This window comes from Ochlerotatus camptorhynchus, unplaced genomic scaffold (genome assembly GCF_037179485.1).
Source record: "Ochlerotatus camptorhynchus isolate MF236.1 unplaced genomic scaffold, CSIRO-AGI_Acam_v1.1 ptg000248l, whole genome shotgun sequence".
Lineage (NCBI taxonomy): Eukaryota > Metazoa > Arthropoda > Insecta > Diptera > Culicidae > Ochlerotatus > Ochlerotatus camptorhynchus.
The window spans coordinates 1,153,393-1,167,451 of NW_027040738.1; the positions used below are offsets into that span (position 1 = coordinate 1,153,393).

At 42.8% G+C, this 14,059-nt stretch overlaps 1 protein-coding gene across 12 annotated transcripts in view; it reads left to right on the forward strand.

The window, feature by feature from the left end:
- LOC135704803 (inositol hexakisphosphate and diphosphoinositol-pentakisphosphate kinase-like) overlaps nt 1-14,059 on the forward strand; it is an 84,451-nt gene that overhangs the window by 60,742 nt on the left and 9,650 nt on the right. For 9 of the 12 annotated variants that reach the window (XM_065226313.1, XM_065226308.1, XM_065226310.1 and 6 more), the window contains one exon: nt 5,780-7,150. In XM_065226313.1, the coding sequence (XP_065082385.1) occupies nt 5,780-7,150 (1,371 nt within the window). The remainder of the gene's footprint in view (nt 1-5,779; nt 7,151-14,059) is intronic. The other 3 variants (XM_065226318.1, XM_065226316.1, XM_065226317.1) reach the window with 1 other exon arrangement.

A 14,059-nucleotide genomic window follows, 5' to 3' on the forward strand; every position in this document is an offset into this window, starting at 1 on the left:
CGTACGGTGCTACAACGAGTGGTGTATCAGCTTGATTTTCAGGATTAGCTTTGTAGGGAAAGCAGGTTTCATGAAACTTCACGTGACGAGCAATCGTAATTCTTCTTGACTTCTTGTCCCACAGTCGGTTGCCGTTTGGTGCATATCCGACCATGACGGTTTCATGACTCTTGGCATCCAATTTCTTTCGATGTTGGCTGGGAATCCAAGCGAACGCCTTGCATCCGAAAATTCGAAGTTTTTCTAGACTTGGCTTCTGACCGTACCAGCATTCAGCTGGTGTCATACTTCTCGGCAGGGTAGAAGTAGGACTTCTGTTCACCAGGTACACGGCAGTAATGACAGCTTCTGACCACATCTTTTTCGGGACTTGAGAATCGATTAACATCGTGCGGACCTTGATCCTCTCCGCAACGCTGTTTTGTTGAGGCGTGTAAGCAACGGTTGGTTCGATTTGGATACCTTTCTGTGAGCAAAAACGCTTTTGGTTGTTAGAAAGATACTCACGGCCTTGATCTATTGTTAGTTTCGAGATCTTCATGTTGAATTGCGCCGTTACCATTGCTTCGTAGTCGCGGAATCGATCAAACACCTCCGATGTCCTCTTCATCAGGAACAGCATTGCAAAATGGGTATGGTCGTCAATGAAGGAAACAAAATATTTCGAACCATCCCACGTCCGCATACGTCCGAATGAATTCTTTCCAACGGCCTTGTTGCTCTCGGGCGTGTGCCGTTGAATGGTTCACGACATTGTTACCCTTGCACGCACGCATCACAGAACGCCAGCTTGTCTGCTCTGAAATCAGCACCATCCACAAGATTGTTGCTTATGATCGCTTTCATTCCCTGTTGACTCAGGTGTCCAAGCCTTCGGTGCCACAAATTGGTCGCTTCAGTTTGACACATATTTGCCGAAGACACTGGAATGTCTACCTCGATCTCGTACAGGTTACCTCTCAAGTTCGCTGTAGCAATGACTTTGTTGTTTTTCTTGAGAACCGCAACGGAACCGCAGAAAATTACCACAACGCCTGCCTTCACCAACTTTTTAACGGACATCAGGTTGTCGCGAAGCTCGGGGACATAGAGAACATCCTTCATGTTCAACGAAGTGTTCTTGTTACTACTTCCGACGATGGTTCCAACCGTTTTTGATACCAGTGTTTCTCCGTCCTTCGCTACTTGAATCACAATGGGTTGCTTCATCTTCCGAATTTCCCATAATACTGCCAAATCTTTCACTAGGTGGTCGCTTGAACCCGAATCGAGCTTGTATACCACCTTTCCACTTGGTGCCTTTTCAATCTTGCGACTTGCAATGAAGCTTACTGCATTCCGTTGATCTGCCGAATTAGCTTCACCGCTTTTCTGCCGACAGTCCTTCTTCATATGGCCACGTTTTCCACAATTGTGACACTTGCCTTGGAACTTTGTAGACTTGCGTTTCTTCTCTCCAGAAAATGCCGCAGCCTTGATCTCACCTGAGTCTTCGTGACGTTCGGTTCTTTTCAGCTCTTCCGCCAATAAGCGTTGCTTCACGATCTCCAAACTCAACACTTCCTCAGGAATGTTTTCCAGGGCCGTCACCAAGGGGTCATACGCATCCGGTAGAGTCTGGAACAGCGAAATGACCAAATCAGCTTCCTCGACCTTCGCCCCAGCGGTTTTCAGCTGCCGGATCAAGTCTTCGAACACCAGCAAGTGCGGTCTCAACGAATCACCATCTCTCAACTTCAGACGATTCAACTGCTTTCTCACCAGGTTTTGAGTGCTAATTGACCGCTTCGCAAAGGTGTTCTCAAGCGCCTTCCACATGTCCTTGGCCGTCTTCTTCTCGCAGACGATCGCCAGACATTCATTCGCCAGGAAGCTGACAATATATGACTTGGCCTTCCGGTCTGCCTCTTCAGTTAAAGTGTTCAATACTCCCACGGAATCCAGCAACATCTTGACTCTGAAGCTCCAGTGCTGAAATCCGGAACCACCGCTGGACTGCGGAATACCGCTCATAGCTTCTCTCGTAGAGGTGTGCCCATAACCTTTTATGAGTGAAAGCAGAGCTCTTCCAATTCACGTGTGGTTTATTTGAAAGACAGTTTGATAATGGAACAGAAAAATGAAAAGTCAAATAAGCAGGACTACTGAGATGGAATTAAACGATTGCTTCTGGCTTCCAGGTTCCTTCGATATCCGAATTGAATACATCGCACGCGTGAACACAATTCTTCACTACAGCAGGAGCACTAACGTTGCCTTTGCACGGCGATCTACGTCTTTCCACTCTTCATCGCGGTCTTTTTCTTCTGGCAGGGGGTCATTCACCACGTCCCAAAGGTCATCCCGGGTGAACAACGCTTCCACTCGCACTTTCCTAGATTGCCAGTTGGATCCACCCAACTTCACGATGGTGAATTTCGTTTCAGCCATCTTTTACAGCACCATGTTTTGTCGATATTTTTCGTTCGCGGTAAACACCTCGCACAATGGCGGAACACACTTTCCTTCTTCGGCTCGACTGGCCGGATAACTTTATAATCCGTTCCAGCTGGGCCCATAACCTGACGGCAATGGTAGGTTGCTCAGGGAACTGTCCGCGTAAGGAATCGGATTAATAAAGGAATAAATAAACACTCGCGAACACTTTACTTTTACGTGTATTTCTGAACGGTAAAATAATTAACGAATGGATAATAATGATCCTATCTTGACAGCTCGGTCAAGATAGTGCTCACAGAAGGTGAGCACTCAAATCAAGGCCTCTACACTGAACTTAATAGGTGAGGATAGGTGAGGATAGTGAGCATTGTCGATCTCCACAAATTCTAGCACACCGGTTGTCGGTTTTCAAGCTGCGGTTCTGTAATCAACTCGGTTTTGATTTAGAACACCGGGTACACGAAAACTCAACCGAACCAGGGTACACGCTTACATAAACACAGGAGTATTGTTCAAACCCGAACCAGCACACGGTTGGTTCAGTTGCCCATCACTGCTTGAAACTGCTAAGATGACTTTATCAATAATCTTAAAAATCAAAAAAAGGTCTTAAACATCAATAACATGTTTGAGGGGGTTAGAAGGAAAGGGGTGTAAGTGGCTTTGATTGATTCCCTTCATCGACTTTCTCTTTCGTAATAATTCAGCTGCAGATGAGAACCTCCTTGATCAAACAATGGGGTAGAAATAGCGCAAAATCTGTTTAAAAAGCTGTGACTATCAAAAGAGAAAGTCGATGTCACTTACACCCCTTTCCTTCTAACCCCCTCATTTGACTTTAGTTAACCCAAGGGGTAGGCTACTCGGCACACCAATCTTGGGTCATCTTTTTTGTCAGTGTGCCGCAAGTTTGCCGCAAGTGTACCGATTGTGCCGGTCATAGAGCAAGCTGCGATTGTTTGTAAAATATCCAACCCAGCAACCCGGTATTTCTGACACCTTGAATGTTTTGGTTTGAAATCGCTAGGATAAATCGGATTGAGGATGACGCGGGAAGTGACGGGTGTTGGTGTTTTATGTTCATAGGATGATAATCCCGTGTTTTAGGATTTTATAATGCCCTCTAAGGCAGACCAGAAACCTAACCTACCGTGCTGTGAAAAACAACGGTCTATCAACGGCCGGAAAGATGGGGTGCATTGTTGGAAACCGACTATAGAGGATGATGAATAAACTTCTGTAGTTTGTTTTGTGTGAGTTGCATCATTATTTGGAATAAGGATGCAAATGGGGTCTGAATAACTGCCTCTTTCTGTTGAGCCCACTCTAGAACCTACATTTCGTATTTATATCTAAAAGTGAACTATTGGTCTGAGTTCCTCTGGTATATTCAATTAGAGGATGTTCCTGAATATATATTCAAACTTCAATGCCAGTTATCCAGCAGTGCTCCCATTTTATTTAGAACAACCTAATGCCTTCGAGATTGTGCCGAAGGTACCGAAGGTATGCCGAAAGTGTGCCGATGAATGTGCCCAAGCTGAGTCGAATCTAACTGCCGAGTGACTTACCCCTTGAGTTAACCAAATTCATACAGCATTTTGCTGAATTGTTGATAATTTTGATAATCAGCATGACGTAAATCTAATTTATTCCGAAATTTTAAATCCAAATTTAGTGTGTAATTAAGCTGATATATGCAGGACGATTTGTTTTTTTATCCGTTAACCGATGTCAGGAAATTTCAATCCGTGTAAATATGTTTCTTAGCTGTTCTGTTTCTGTTTGTCAATTTTTCTATTTCTTATGTTCTAACTTCACTGTTCCTTTCATTACATTGTCACACGTGTACATACAACAAGACGTATTACAACTATTAGCAACTTTGCTTTCCTTCTGAACTAGTTTCCCGTCTTCTGTTCTCTTGTGCGTTCGATTTCAATTTATTTGTATTCCAAAATTCCACAAACCCCCCACCAAAAAAAAAGCCACAAACACCGTAGTGACTGTTTTCTTCCATCATTCCCTTGCGCAATTGTCAACCGGCACATGAAACCGTCGTGGCTCTCCATCCGTCCGTTTGAGCCCGCGGCTTTCCCATTCCCAGAATCGAATAATCATTTTTTGATTTACTTTCCAACTATATAAGCATATATACTACATTAGCAAATACAAACCAACCAAACAACAGTCAGTGTAGCCTCGTCTGGCCGGCAATTGTTCCGTGTTTTTGGTAACTTTTTGGTTGCGTTTCCTCTCCTCCCTTCGAAGAGCACAATAGCGAAGTCTTTTTTGCGACGACGAAGCTGCTGCCGTGGTGGGTCGACTACCGAGTTGAAAGATCCGCTGCTATAATTGTGAGAAGGCCATTCAAAGCTTGGTACATGCGATAGACGGATGTGACGGATCTTTGATTGTCCATGGGTCTTTCCTCGGTAGTCACCGACTGCCGGTGCAGTCTGTCCACTTTGCGAAGTTGTTTTAACAGAAATCAGATCACTTCAGGCTTATAATGGACGTTTTTCAACATGGTGCATTTTCGGCTCCGTGAAGTTTTGGTCAGCTAAATTATTTCAAACTAAGCAAGCCGTGTGATCCAATTTCTCTATACGGTCGTGGTTTCGTGTCCTAGCCACCAAACACTTGACTAGATTACTCGATTAGATGGACGTTTTTTTTTGGCAATCAGGGCAGGAACACTTAGTGACAGAGCGTTACAGTATGTTAATTGGGTTACGGATTTGAAAACTTGTTTTCGTTTTGATTTAGATTTTTTGTCATTTGATTTTCCATGCTAACCTCCTTTTGATTTCGGCATAACACATATCGCTGCGAAGTTTTTGGGTGACTTTGCCTATAACATAATCCACTCACTCTCTCTCTCTCTCTCTCTTGCATCTGTCCGCATAAGGTCCAAAGTCTGGTGATTGATCTCAATCTCAAGCAACCCAAAACAGCATCCCGCCCACATTAACCTTGTAATATTCCCACAGACACACCGACACACACTCGGGTTCCCCGGTACAATTTGGTATTGGTTTCATTGTGTTTTCTCTTTATTTTCTTTCTCTTTCTATTTCCCATATCGATTATGTTGTTTTGATTAATGGTTCTTTTTGTGTTTCTGGAAAATGTCTCTAATGGGTATTGTATAAAACCGATGTTGTGCATCATTGAAAAACACATTGATGGTAACTGTTTAATTTCTTTCGGATTGATGTTCTAATAATTCGCTGTAACATTGTTTAATTACCCTTGTGTTGCCCCTAACCTAAATGTTTCGTTGTATTTGTGTGTGCGTGCGTGTGTGTCATAACAATAAAAAAAACACCGATTGTAGGCCAAACGCCATCTGTCAAGTCCAGCACGGATCCGATCTTTGAATCGGCCACGAACGAACTTCCGCTCTATTCGATCGATTTTTCCCAAATTCCCAAAACACCGGAGAGCAACATTCTCGCGGATCGGGTTTACAATACGAACTCGGTTGCCTCCATCTGCGACGATCGGTCTCGGATGTCGATAGCGGCCACGAACGAGCGACCACTTTCCTGTCAGAGTTTGTTCATGCACGAGTCCTACTCGTGTGACTCCATCAGCGAGTTTACGCCCAACCTAGCCGATCAAGAGCTGTACGTCTCGTCGTTTTCCGATACAGACTCCGAAACGTCCCGGTACTACAGCGCCTGTCATGATTTGGACCCCTTTCACTACAGATATCCCCTAAGCAGTCGGGCCCTGTCTTATACCTTTTCGAACGACCCGGAACGTGACAATCTATTGATGCCGTTCAACGGTTATAGCTACAAGTCGATGCTTTACTCATCGACGCCTCTCGTTAGCAAAAGCTTCGATGATTTGGATTACTTGACAGATGTCGATACGCCTGGTATCCTCGAGAACGGTTCCACAACCACCCTGTTGTTTAACGTGAAGCACAATGGTTTCAGCGTTCCCAGCCCAAAGTCTCAATCCCAGACGATCACGGTCGTCTTGCCCAAACCAATTTTCTCCCCCGATCATCTGGCATTGTATCGAGTAGCCAGCGATCCGGGAATTCCGATCCGTAGCTCTGTAACCCCCACCAGGGATCAATCTGATTCGGGACCCTCAGAATTGACTAACACTAACCTCAAGCAGGACACTGTCGCGTTCGTTTCTCTGACCACACCCCCACCTGAAGAAGGCACGTGTGAGCCAGTAGCCCTGGATCACGACTTCCAATCCCTGCTCGATAGGATTTTTCCGGTGAAGAGTTTTGAAAATTGTGCCCCCGTTGCAAGTAGCAGTAGTAGTGATAGTTTTCCCGCTACCACACTCACTTTCCCCACTACAACAACTACAACAACTAACATCAGTAGTAACAGTAACCTTGCACCTAACCGTAAACCTCATTGTTCGAAATTCGTCAAATCGTACACCACAGACAGCAGCACGAATCCGTCCGGAGGCGGCAGTGTTGCCGTTGGTGGTGGTGGTGGTCCCGGTCCGTCCTCCCATGGTTCGTCCCATTCGTCCACCAGCGGCGGCGCAACCGTAAGACGTCAACGACACAGCATTGCCGGCCAGATGAGCTACTTTAAAATGCTAGGGGGCTTCGGGAAAAAGATGGCTACCAGCACCAACAGCTTGTTCAGCACCGCGGTCATCAGTGGAAGCTCGTCGGCGCCGAATCTGCGGGATATGATTCCAAACACGGCCTCGCCGTCAGGTAATTACTCTCTGTACACTGGATATTACTGTTATTTTCCTTCTTTTTTTTGTTTGTTCCTACCTAAAGCTGAGGTATGTTATTGGATCTTGAGGGATGTTGAATCGGGCGGACTGCTGATCTGTTGATCCAAAGCTGCGGTAGGCATCATTGGGTGGGATGCCATTTCACGGGAAAATGGTTCACAACGTAGACATAAGATTGCAAAATCCTCTGCAATTGTCTTGCACTGTCTTATATCACATCGATTTGGTTGTCTTCTTGTCAAAATCATGCACCGGAAACTGGGGTCGCATTGTGGAAGTCGAAACGAACCATTTTTGTATGCACACTTGTATGAAAAAGTTTGTCGTTTCCACGTCCAAAACGAAACTCATGGGTTCCGAAATATTCAAAAACTTCTCGAAAGAGCTTATTTTTTTTTTTTTTAATTTATTTATTAGTACAGGCTCAATCGAATAAACTTTACAGAGCCAAGTTATCTTTTGCGTTATACACACTTAATCTTAATCTTAAATCTAGAGTTACAGGAATTAGAAAGAGCTTTATGAAAATGCTTTTTATAATCTAAATCGCACCGATAGGATTTGATGTGCCTCGGGGTGACATTAATTTTATCATGTGCGAAAACATCCGGAATCCTCTTTGATGCTCATCGTCAGCAAGTTACCAGCTTACACTTTTCACCAAATTTTAGGACATTAGGGTAAACGCACCAATAGGGTTGGTACGTTAGTGCAATGCAACCGGTGAAAACTAACGATTTAAAATTGGCTCACTACTTGACTAGCCTATTCGTCCCAAGCAAACGATTAACGTCCCCATTCTAGTCGGAATTCTAGTACTACACTATGTTTGTTTTGATTCGCTATGAAGATTTGACAGATAAAATGAGGGGTTCGTGGATTTGCCTATGTTTCGAGGGGTGCATCGATTGGCTTGGGACCGAAGAGAGTACCAGAGCTCAGCCAAAAAGTTCAGCACGTTTCTTCGGGACCTTCTGGTCTTAGAGTTACCTCTATGCTATTGATGCATTTATCCTACTTCAGCTTTCTTTACAAAAAAAAAATCGAAGGGAGGGTGTTTTGAGAAAATCAACGTTTTATGTTTTTTATTGATTTTTTTCTCTCAGTGTATTTTTTTTTCTCAAAGAACATATAATTACCTTTAACTTTTTCTCAGATGTAATTTTCATCCGATCAATCATTTTCATGTTATGATTTTTTGAAAAAAGGTAATGCAAAATCATATTTAAATGAAAAATGCAACCATTGGTAGTAGCGAATTGATGAGTAATGTTTCATTCAAATCAGAAATACTCATGTTCTACTGGTTTGCGTTTTGGGTTGAAAATGCTCAGCTTTTTACTCATGGTAGTCTAGTCAAATAGGAGTATTGAGTGAAAACCCAAAACTTGATAACTTAAAAAAAATATAACGAAAAGTAATAAATCGCTGATTTTTTGATATGCTGCGTAAAAAACCTAAATTTTTTAGGAAAAATAAAAAAACATATTGCAACCCCTGAAAACCATTTAAAAAGAAAACAATTTCCCATAAAGTCCGTCATAGCCTTGCATTATTCACCAATCTGCCGTAAGTAGAAAAAAAATGACATACTTCATTGAAGTAATGGGAAACTCAGCTGAGCTCAACAGACTTCAAATAGCTTCAGTAGAGTTCTCTAACTTACATTAAACATCTCAAAACTGTTCTGCATACATCATAGAAGTTCAGAGAGAAGTTTTGCGAACTTCAGCTAAGCTCTGCTACCCTAAGAAAATTCCTCTGCGTTCTGATGAAGTCTGCCCTACTTCAGAGTGGCTTTACAAACTTTCAAGTACTCTTACCAGTTTCCTGTAAACTTTAGAGAGGGTATGCATAATGCAGAGATGTGAGGTGGCTTGCGGTTATAATGAAGTAACATGTCACCTCCACCTGTAAGTTGCGGCTTACCTGCCAGCCTATAGCTGGCCCGATTTACCCCGGCGGGGCGGCTACGAGCACAGTACTTCCCCCAAAGACGTTCGGATTTTGGACGTTAACGATAGAAAAAGAAATGCAATTTAAGACGTCTATTATTCTCTAACCTTTCCCTTTTCTCCTCGTTGTCCTCGGTGTCACTCGGTGGGGCCCCCCGAGCAAAGTCGGTTAACAAAATGAAAGCAAATCGATATTAAAGTTTGCAGTTCCTATCATAATGAAAACAAATTTTGATTTCAAATGTTGCGACATAAGTCTGATATCATATTGTGCTTTCATTATGCAGTCAAGACTTTTTAAATGAAAGCAACTTAACTTGAAGTTCTGCTGTTTACGTCTTGTTTAAAAATTAATTGATGCGGAAGATAAAGTGTTTATTGTGTTGTACCTTTTGACTATAGCTTTAAGATGTATTGTATAGTGACCAAGAATCCTCGGCTCTGTTAAGTTAATTCGGTTGAGCCTTATCAAATAAATTAATAAACAAAAAATAAAAAAATAAAATTTAATTGAAATTCATCTGTCGTTGAACTAATGATTATTGTTCATTTGATTTGTTTAACACATTTTAGGTCATTCGTGACTTGCCCGGGGTGAGATTGGAGCCCAAGTCTTTCAGCTTGAGAAACATGAATGGTAACCATTTACTCCAGACCCGTATTCAGTTAAAAGTTAAGAATGCAAAATCAGTAATCAAATTGATTTCATTGATTTCACTGCTTCAACAGTGTAAAATTTTGCTCTCATTTTTGCTGTGTTAACCGTTAAGTCAACCAAAATGAGATCAACTGGAGTATTCAAAATAAGTTACATCATAACAGCAAATTTTGATTTCAATTTGATCTTCAGCTTTGCTCGGGCCTTCGACGATAGCGGCGGCGGTTGCTGTTCGTCCTGCTTCACGTCGGCTCCAGACACGGTCTGTGCCGAGCGTTTTCTCCTTCAACACTTTGAGCTGCCTAGCAGCGCTCCTTTGCTTTTTGCCGGGGGAATGAGCAAGGCTCCTTTATCGGAACCCCCCCGGCGACGATGGTGACGAATCACCGGACCAACTACTCGCCGTAGATGGTCCCGGTAGTCACCGCAGTGCACTACCCAGGCGAACGCTCCTTCGGTTCGGCCTTCTTCGTTCCTCCTTGGCTCTTAACTGCGGTGGCGAGACTGGTTCTACTGGCTGAGCCACCGCAGTGAGGACGGTGGGTGTTCGGGGATCCTTGGTGGTTAGCCGGGAAGCGAAAGAATCCTTTACGCTTAGCTATCCTTGACGGCGATCCGACACCCTTCACTTATGCAGCTCACGAACCACGGCACTGGTCGAGGAAACGACGTCACAATAATACAATAACCGCCATCGTTCTCCTGCAACCGCGCTCGAATGTTGTGCTGCTTAAGTTTTTCGCCTTCTTTTGCAGCGGGGGGATAAACGGGACCTAATTTTATTCTAAACGCGAGACAATTTAAATCGATAATTTTTACACTACATTCTAATCCTTAAAACATGCCTACACGAATAAAATCTACTAAGAAAACAACAAAGTCAAATATTTACAAATAAAGCAGTGGTGAATATGTTGCCGAGCGTGCGACCAAAACAAAAACAAATCATAACAGACAAGGCACACGATCGTGGCAAACACGTTAAAAGGGTGGGTTATTAATTGTCACCCTAGACGAGGGTTACATACCTTAGACACAGTGATGGAAAAGTTCATCAAAGTTCCCTATGACTCGCGAACTTTTCCCTTGGTGAACTTCGTGAAATATCACGAACTTTTCCAACACTGCTTAGACATGATATGTGAAGATCACTAGATTAAACTTGATGTTTCGGAAATTCGGAGAAGTTCTCAGAAATTTTTGATATTCGAAGAATTTCTCTTAAGTTTACACTGCTGAACTTCTATAGAGTTTACAATGCTTCCTTGAAGATCGCAGAACTACTCGGAAGGAGCTTTAAAAAGTTTCTATGCAATTTATGAATGATCTGTTAAGTTCAAGGGAAGTTCTCTGATCTTAAAAGGAAGTTCTCTGAACTGCAAGCAAAGTTTTCTGAAGTTCAGGCGTAATTCTCCAAACATCAGGCGAAATTCGCTGAACTTCAGGCAAAATTATCTGAACTTCAGTAAATTTATCTGAACTTCAGGCGAAAGTTTATGTACTTCAGGTTAAATTCGCTGAACTTAAAGAAAAGTTAACAGAAGCACACAGTTCAACAAAAAATTCACAGAACGCATAACTTCCAAAAAAATATTCACAGAGCTTCCGACGACAAGTTAACAGATCTTCCCTGAAGTTATCGCAAATGTTTCAGTGTCAATCGTAATTAATCTTGTAAGCAAAGATGTTTTTGCAAAAGCATGAGTGAAAACGATTTGCTATTATAGTTTTAGCACATAGAACGGAAATAGGCGCCATGATACGATGAAGTTTATTTGTTTATTTGTTTATTTAATAATTCAACTGACAATTAATGTCTTAATGAATAAAACTTAATCTAAATAGTTATGGTCAACGAAACGAAAACGGTCAAGTAACCGGTGACGAAACACATTTGCTGATACGTTAAAGTCAAATTCGTATTCGTAAAAGTAGTTAAATTGTCGGCTGATTGCACGAATTGGCTCATTCTGCGTATAATTTCTGCCTCGTGGCTCCAAAAACAGAAATTCGCGTTGACGAAGAGGTCTCTCAGGAGCATACATATTTAACTGGGCCAGCAACATTGGACAGTCGATGTCACCCGTGAGAAGCTTTCCAGCAAACATAGCTTGAGCGACCGTCCGTCACACCACTAGCGATTCGATGCCCAGAAGACGGCAACGCTCCTCGTACGGTGGCAGGTTCGATGAGTCACGCCAGTTCAAGAAACAAAGGGCATATCGCACAAACTTTCGTTGAACAGATTCGATTCTAGCGATCCAAGTGGCTTGGAAAGGGCACCATACAACTGCACTTGATTCTAATATAGACCGCACAAGTGAGCAGTAAAGTGATCTGAGGCATAACGGGTCCCGGAACTCATCGGCAATTTTGAAAATAAAACCCAGTTGGCGATTGGCTCGGGAAATGATGTCGTTATAATGATGGATTTTGAAGGTGAGCCCGCAGTCCAGAGTAACACCGAGCAACACAATAGTTGGGTAAAGAAGAACTGCATTATAACACACCATCGACTGGAAATGCTCTCGCGACGTGGGGCTTTAGGTAGTGATGAAAACGTCGCTAGAACTATTCCACAGCCGCAGTCAGTTTATGAGCAACAAGAGGGACGCACATTTTTGCCTGTGGACTTGGAGACATACTTCAAGTCCCCGCGTACATCGTACGGGCTAGGTAAAAATGTGCGTCTATCTTGAAAACTGTCGCTTAAATGGCCCTACGCACAATTTTGAACACTAAAAACCAGATTTACACACACAAATTCTATGGTAAAAACACGAACGTAAACAAGACGAACAAAGTAGTGCGGTTCCCTACTAGCTTCTTTACAGCAAACAATCAGATAAAGATTTCACGGGCATTCACAAGAACCTTAATACTTATTTTGGTTTGTGAAATTCCCCTTTTTCGCGAAGAACGATGGTACAAGGATTCACTTTATTTTATTTTTTTAATTGTATTTTTAATAGGGGATAAGTTGGCTTCGGCAATACCTTAACCTATTATCGTCAGGGGGGTAAACAAAGTCCTAGAGCACTCAAATTTGGCCAATAGTTGCTCTGAAACACAATGTATCCACATGCCAAAATTGAGCTCTCAAGGATGGGGGTACCCCTGACGATAATAGGTTAAGGTATTGCCGAAGCCAACTTTACCCCAACATGGTTGTTAAAACCAGGAAATTTTTAAATCATTGACCAGGAAAACCAGGAAAAAACCAGGAATTTCAAAATGGAAATTCACTTTCCACCCTGTTCCAACGAATTGGTCAGAGATTTTCAGAGGATAAGTTTCGAGAAGTTCCCAGAACTTCATTTAAGTTCTTTGAAGTTCCGAAAACTGTCAAGGAGAGGTCTAGAGAACTTCCGAGTATAAGACCAGAGAACTTCCGATGAGAAGATCAAGGTTTCCTTGGAGAAATTAAGTGAAGAAGGAAGTTCTAAGATCATCCGACGAAAAATTCCGAAAACTACCGATGAGAACTTCACAAAATTTCCAACGAGAAGGTCAGAGAAATTCCGAGGAGAAATTCATAGAATCTCCGACGAGAAATCCAAAGAACTTCCGAGGAGAAGTACAGAGAACTTCCATCAAGAAATTTTGATAACTACTGACGATAAATTCCGAGAACTTCCTACTAGAAATTCACAGTACTTCTGACGAGAAGTTAATCGAGAAGAGCAGCATAAACAGAAGCATATAGTCCATCCCTATATAATAATTAAAGTCCCTAAACTTCTCAGAACAGCATCAAAGTTCCCCGTACAGCTTTCCCCCGAAGAACGCGTTACCCGCTGAGTTCTACACACCGCTTTGTCTCGGTGGTTTTTCAACCAAGCGCTCTGATTTTCTGCGAGTGACTAGTTCTCCATTGGTTGAAACCCCGCCGAGAAAAAGCGGTCTTTTTTGTTTGTCTTGTCCCCCGTCTCGATGAGTCTCATCGTCGCCCACTGGTCACCATAGCCGGTCGAACTCCAGACGAATCTAGAACCTCACTACCGTTCATACTGGCGACATCACTCTGATGAGACAACGAAACCCTACCCCAAGCTCCTCCCCTTTTCCTATCCTTCGACAATGTACCCCTCTAACCTCGAGTAAGCCGCGAGTAATCGGCCCAACTCCTACTAGACATAGAATTAAGTGAATTTTGTTACAAACAAAGAACAATGAATTATCGGCTCCGTAAAGCTAACGCGATTGAGCCTTACAAATAAACGAACTAGATAAAAAGAGAAAAAGCGGTGGGTGCAACTCAGTGGGTACG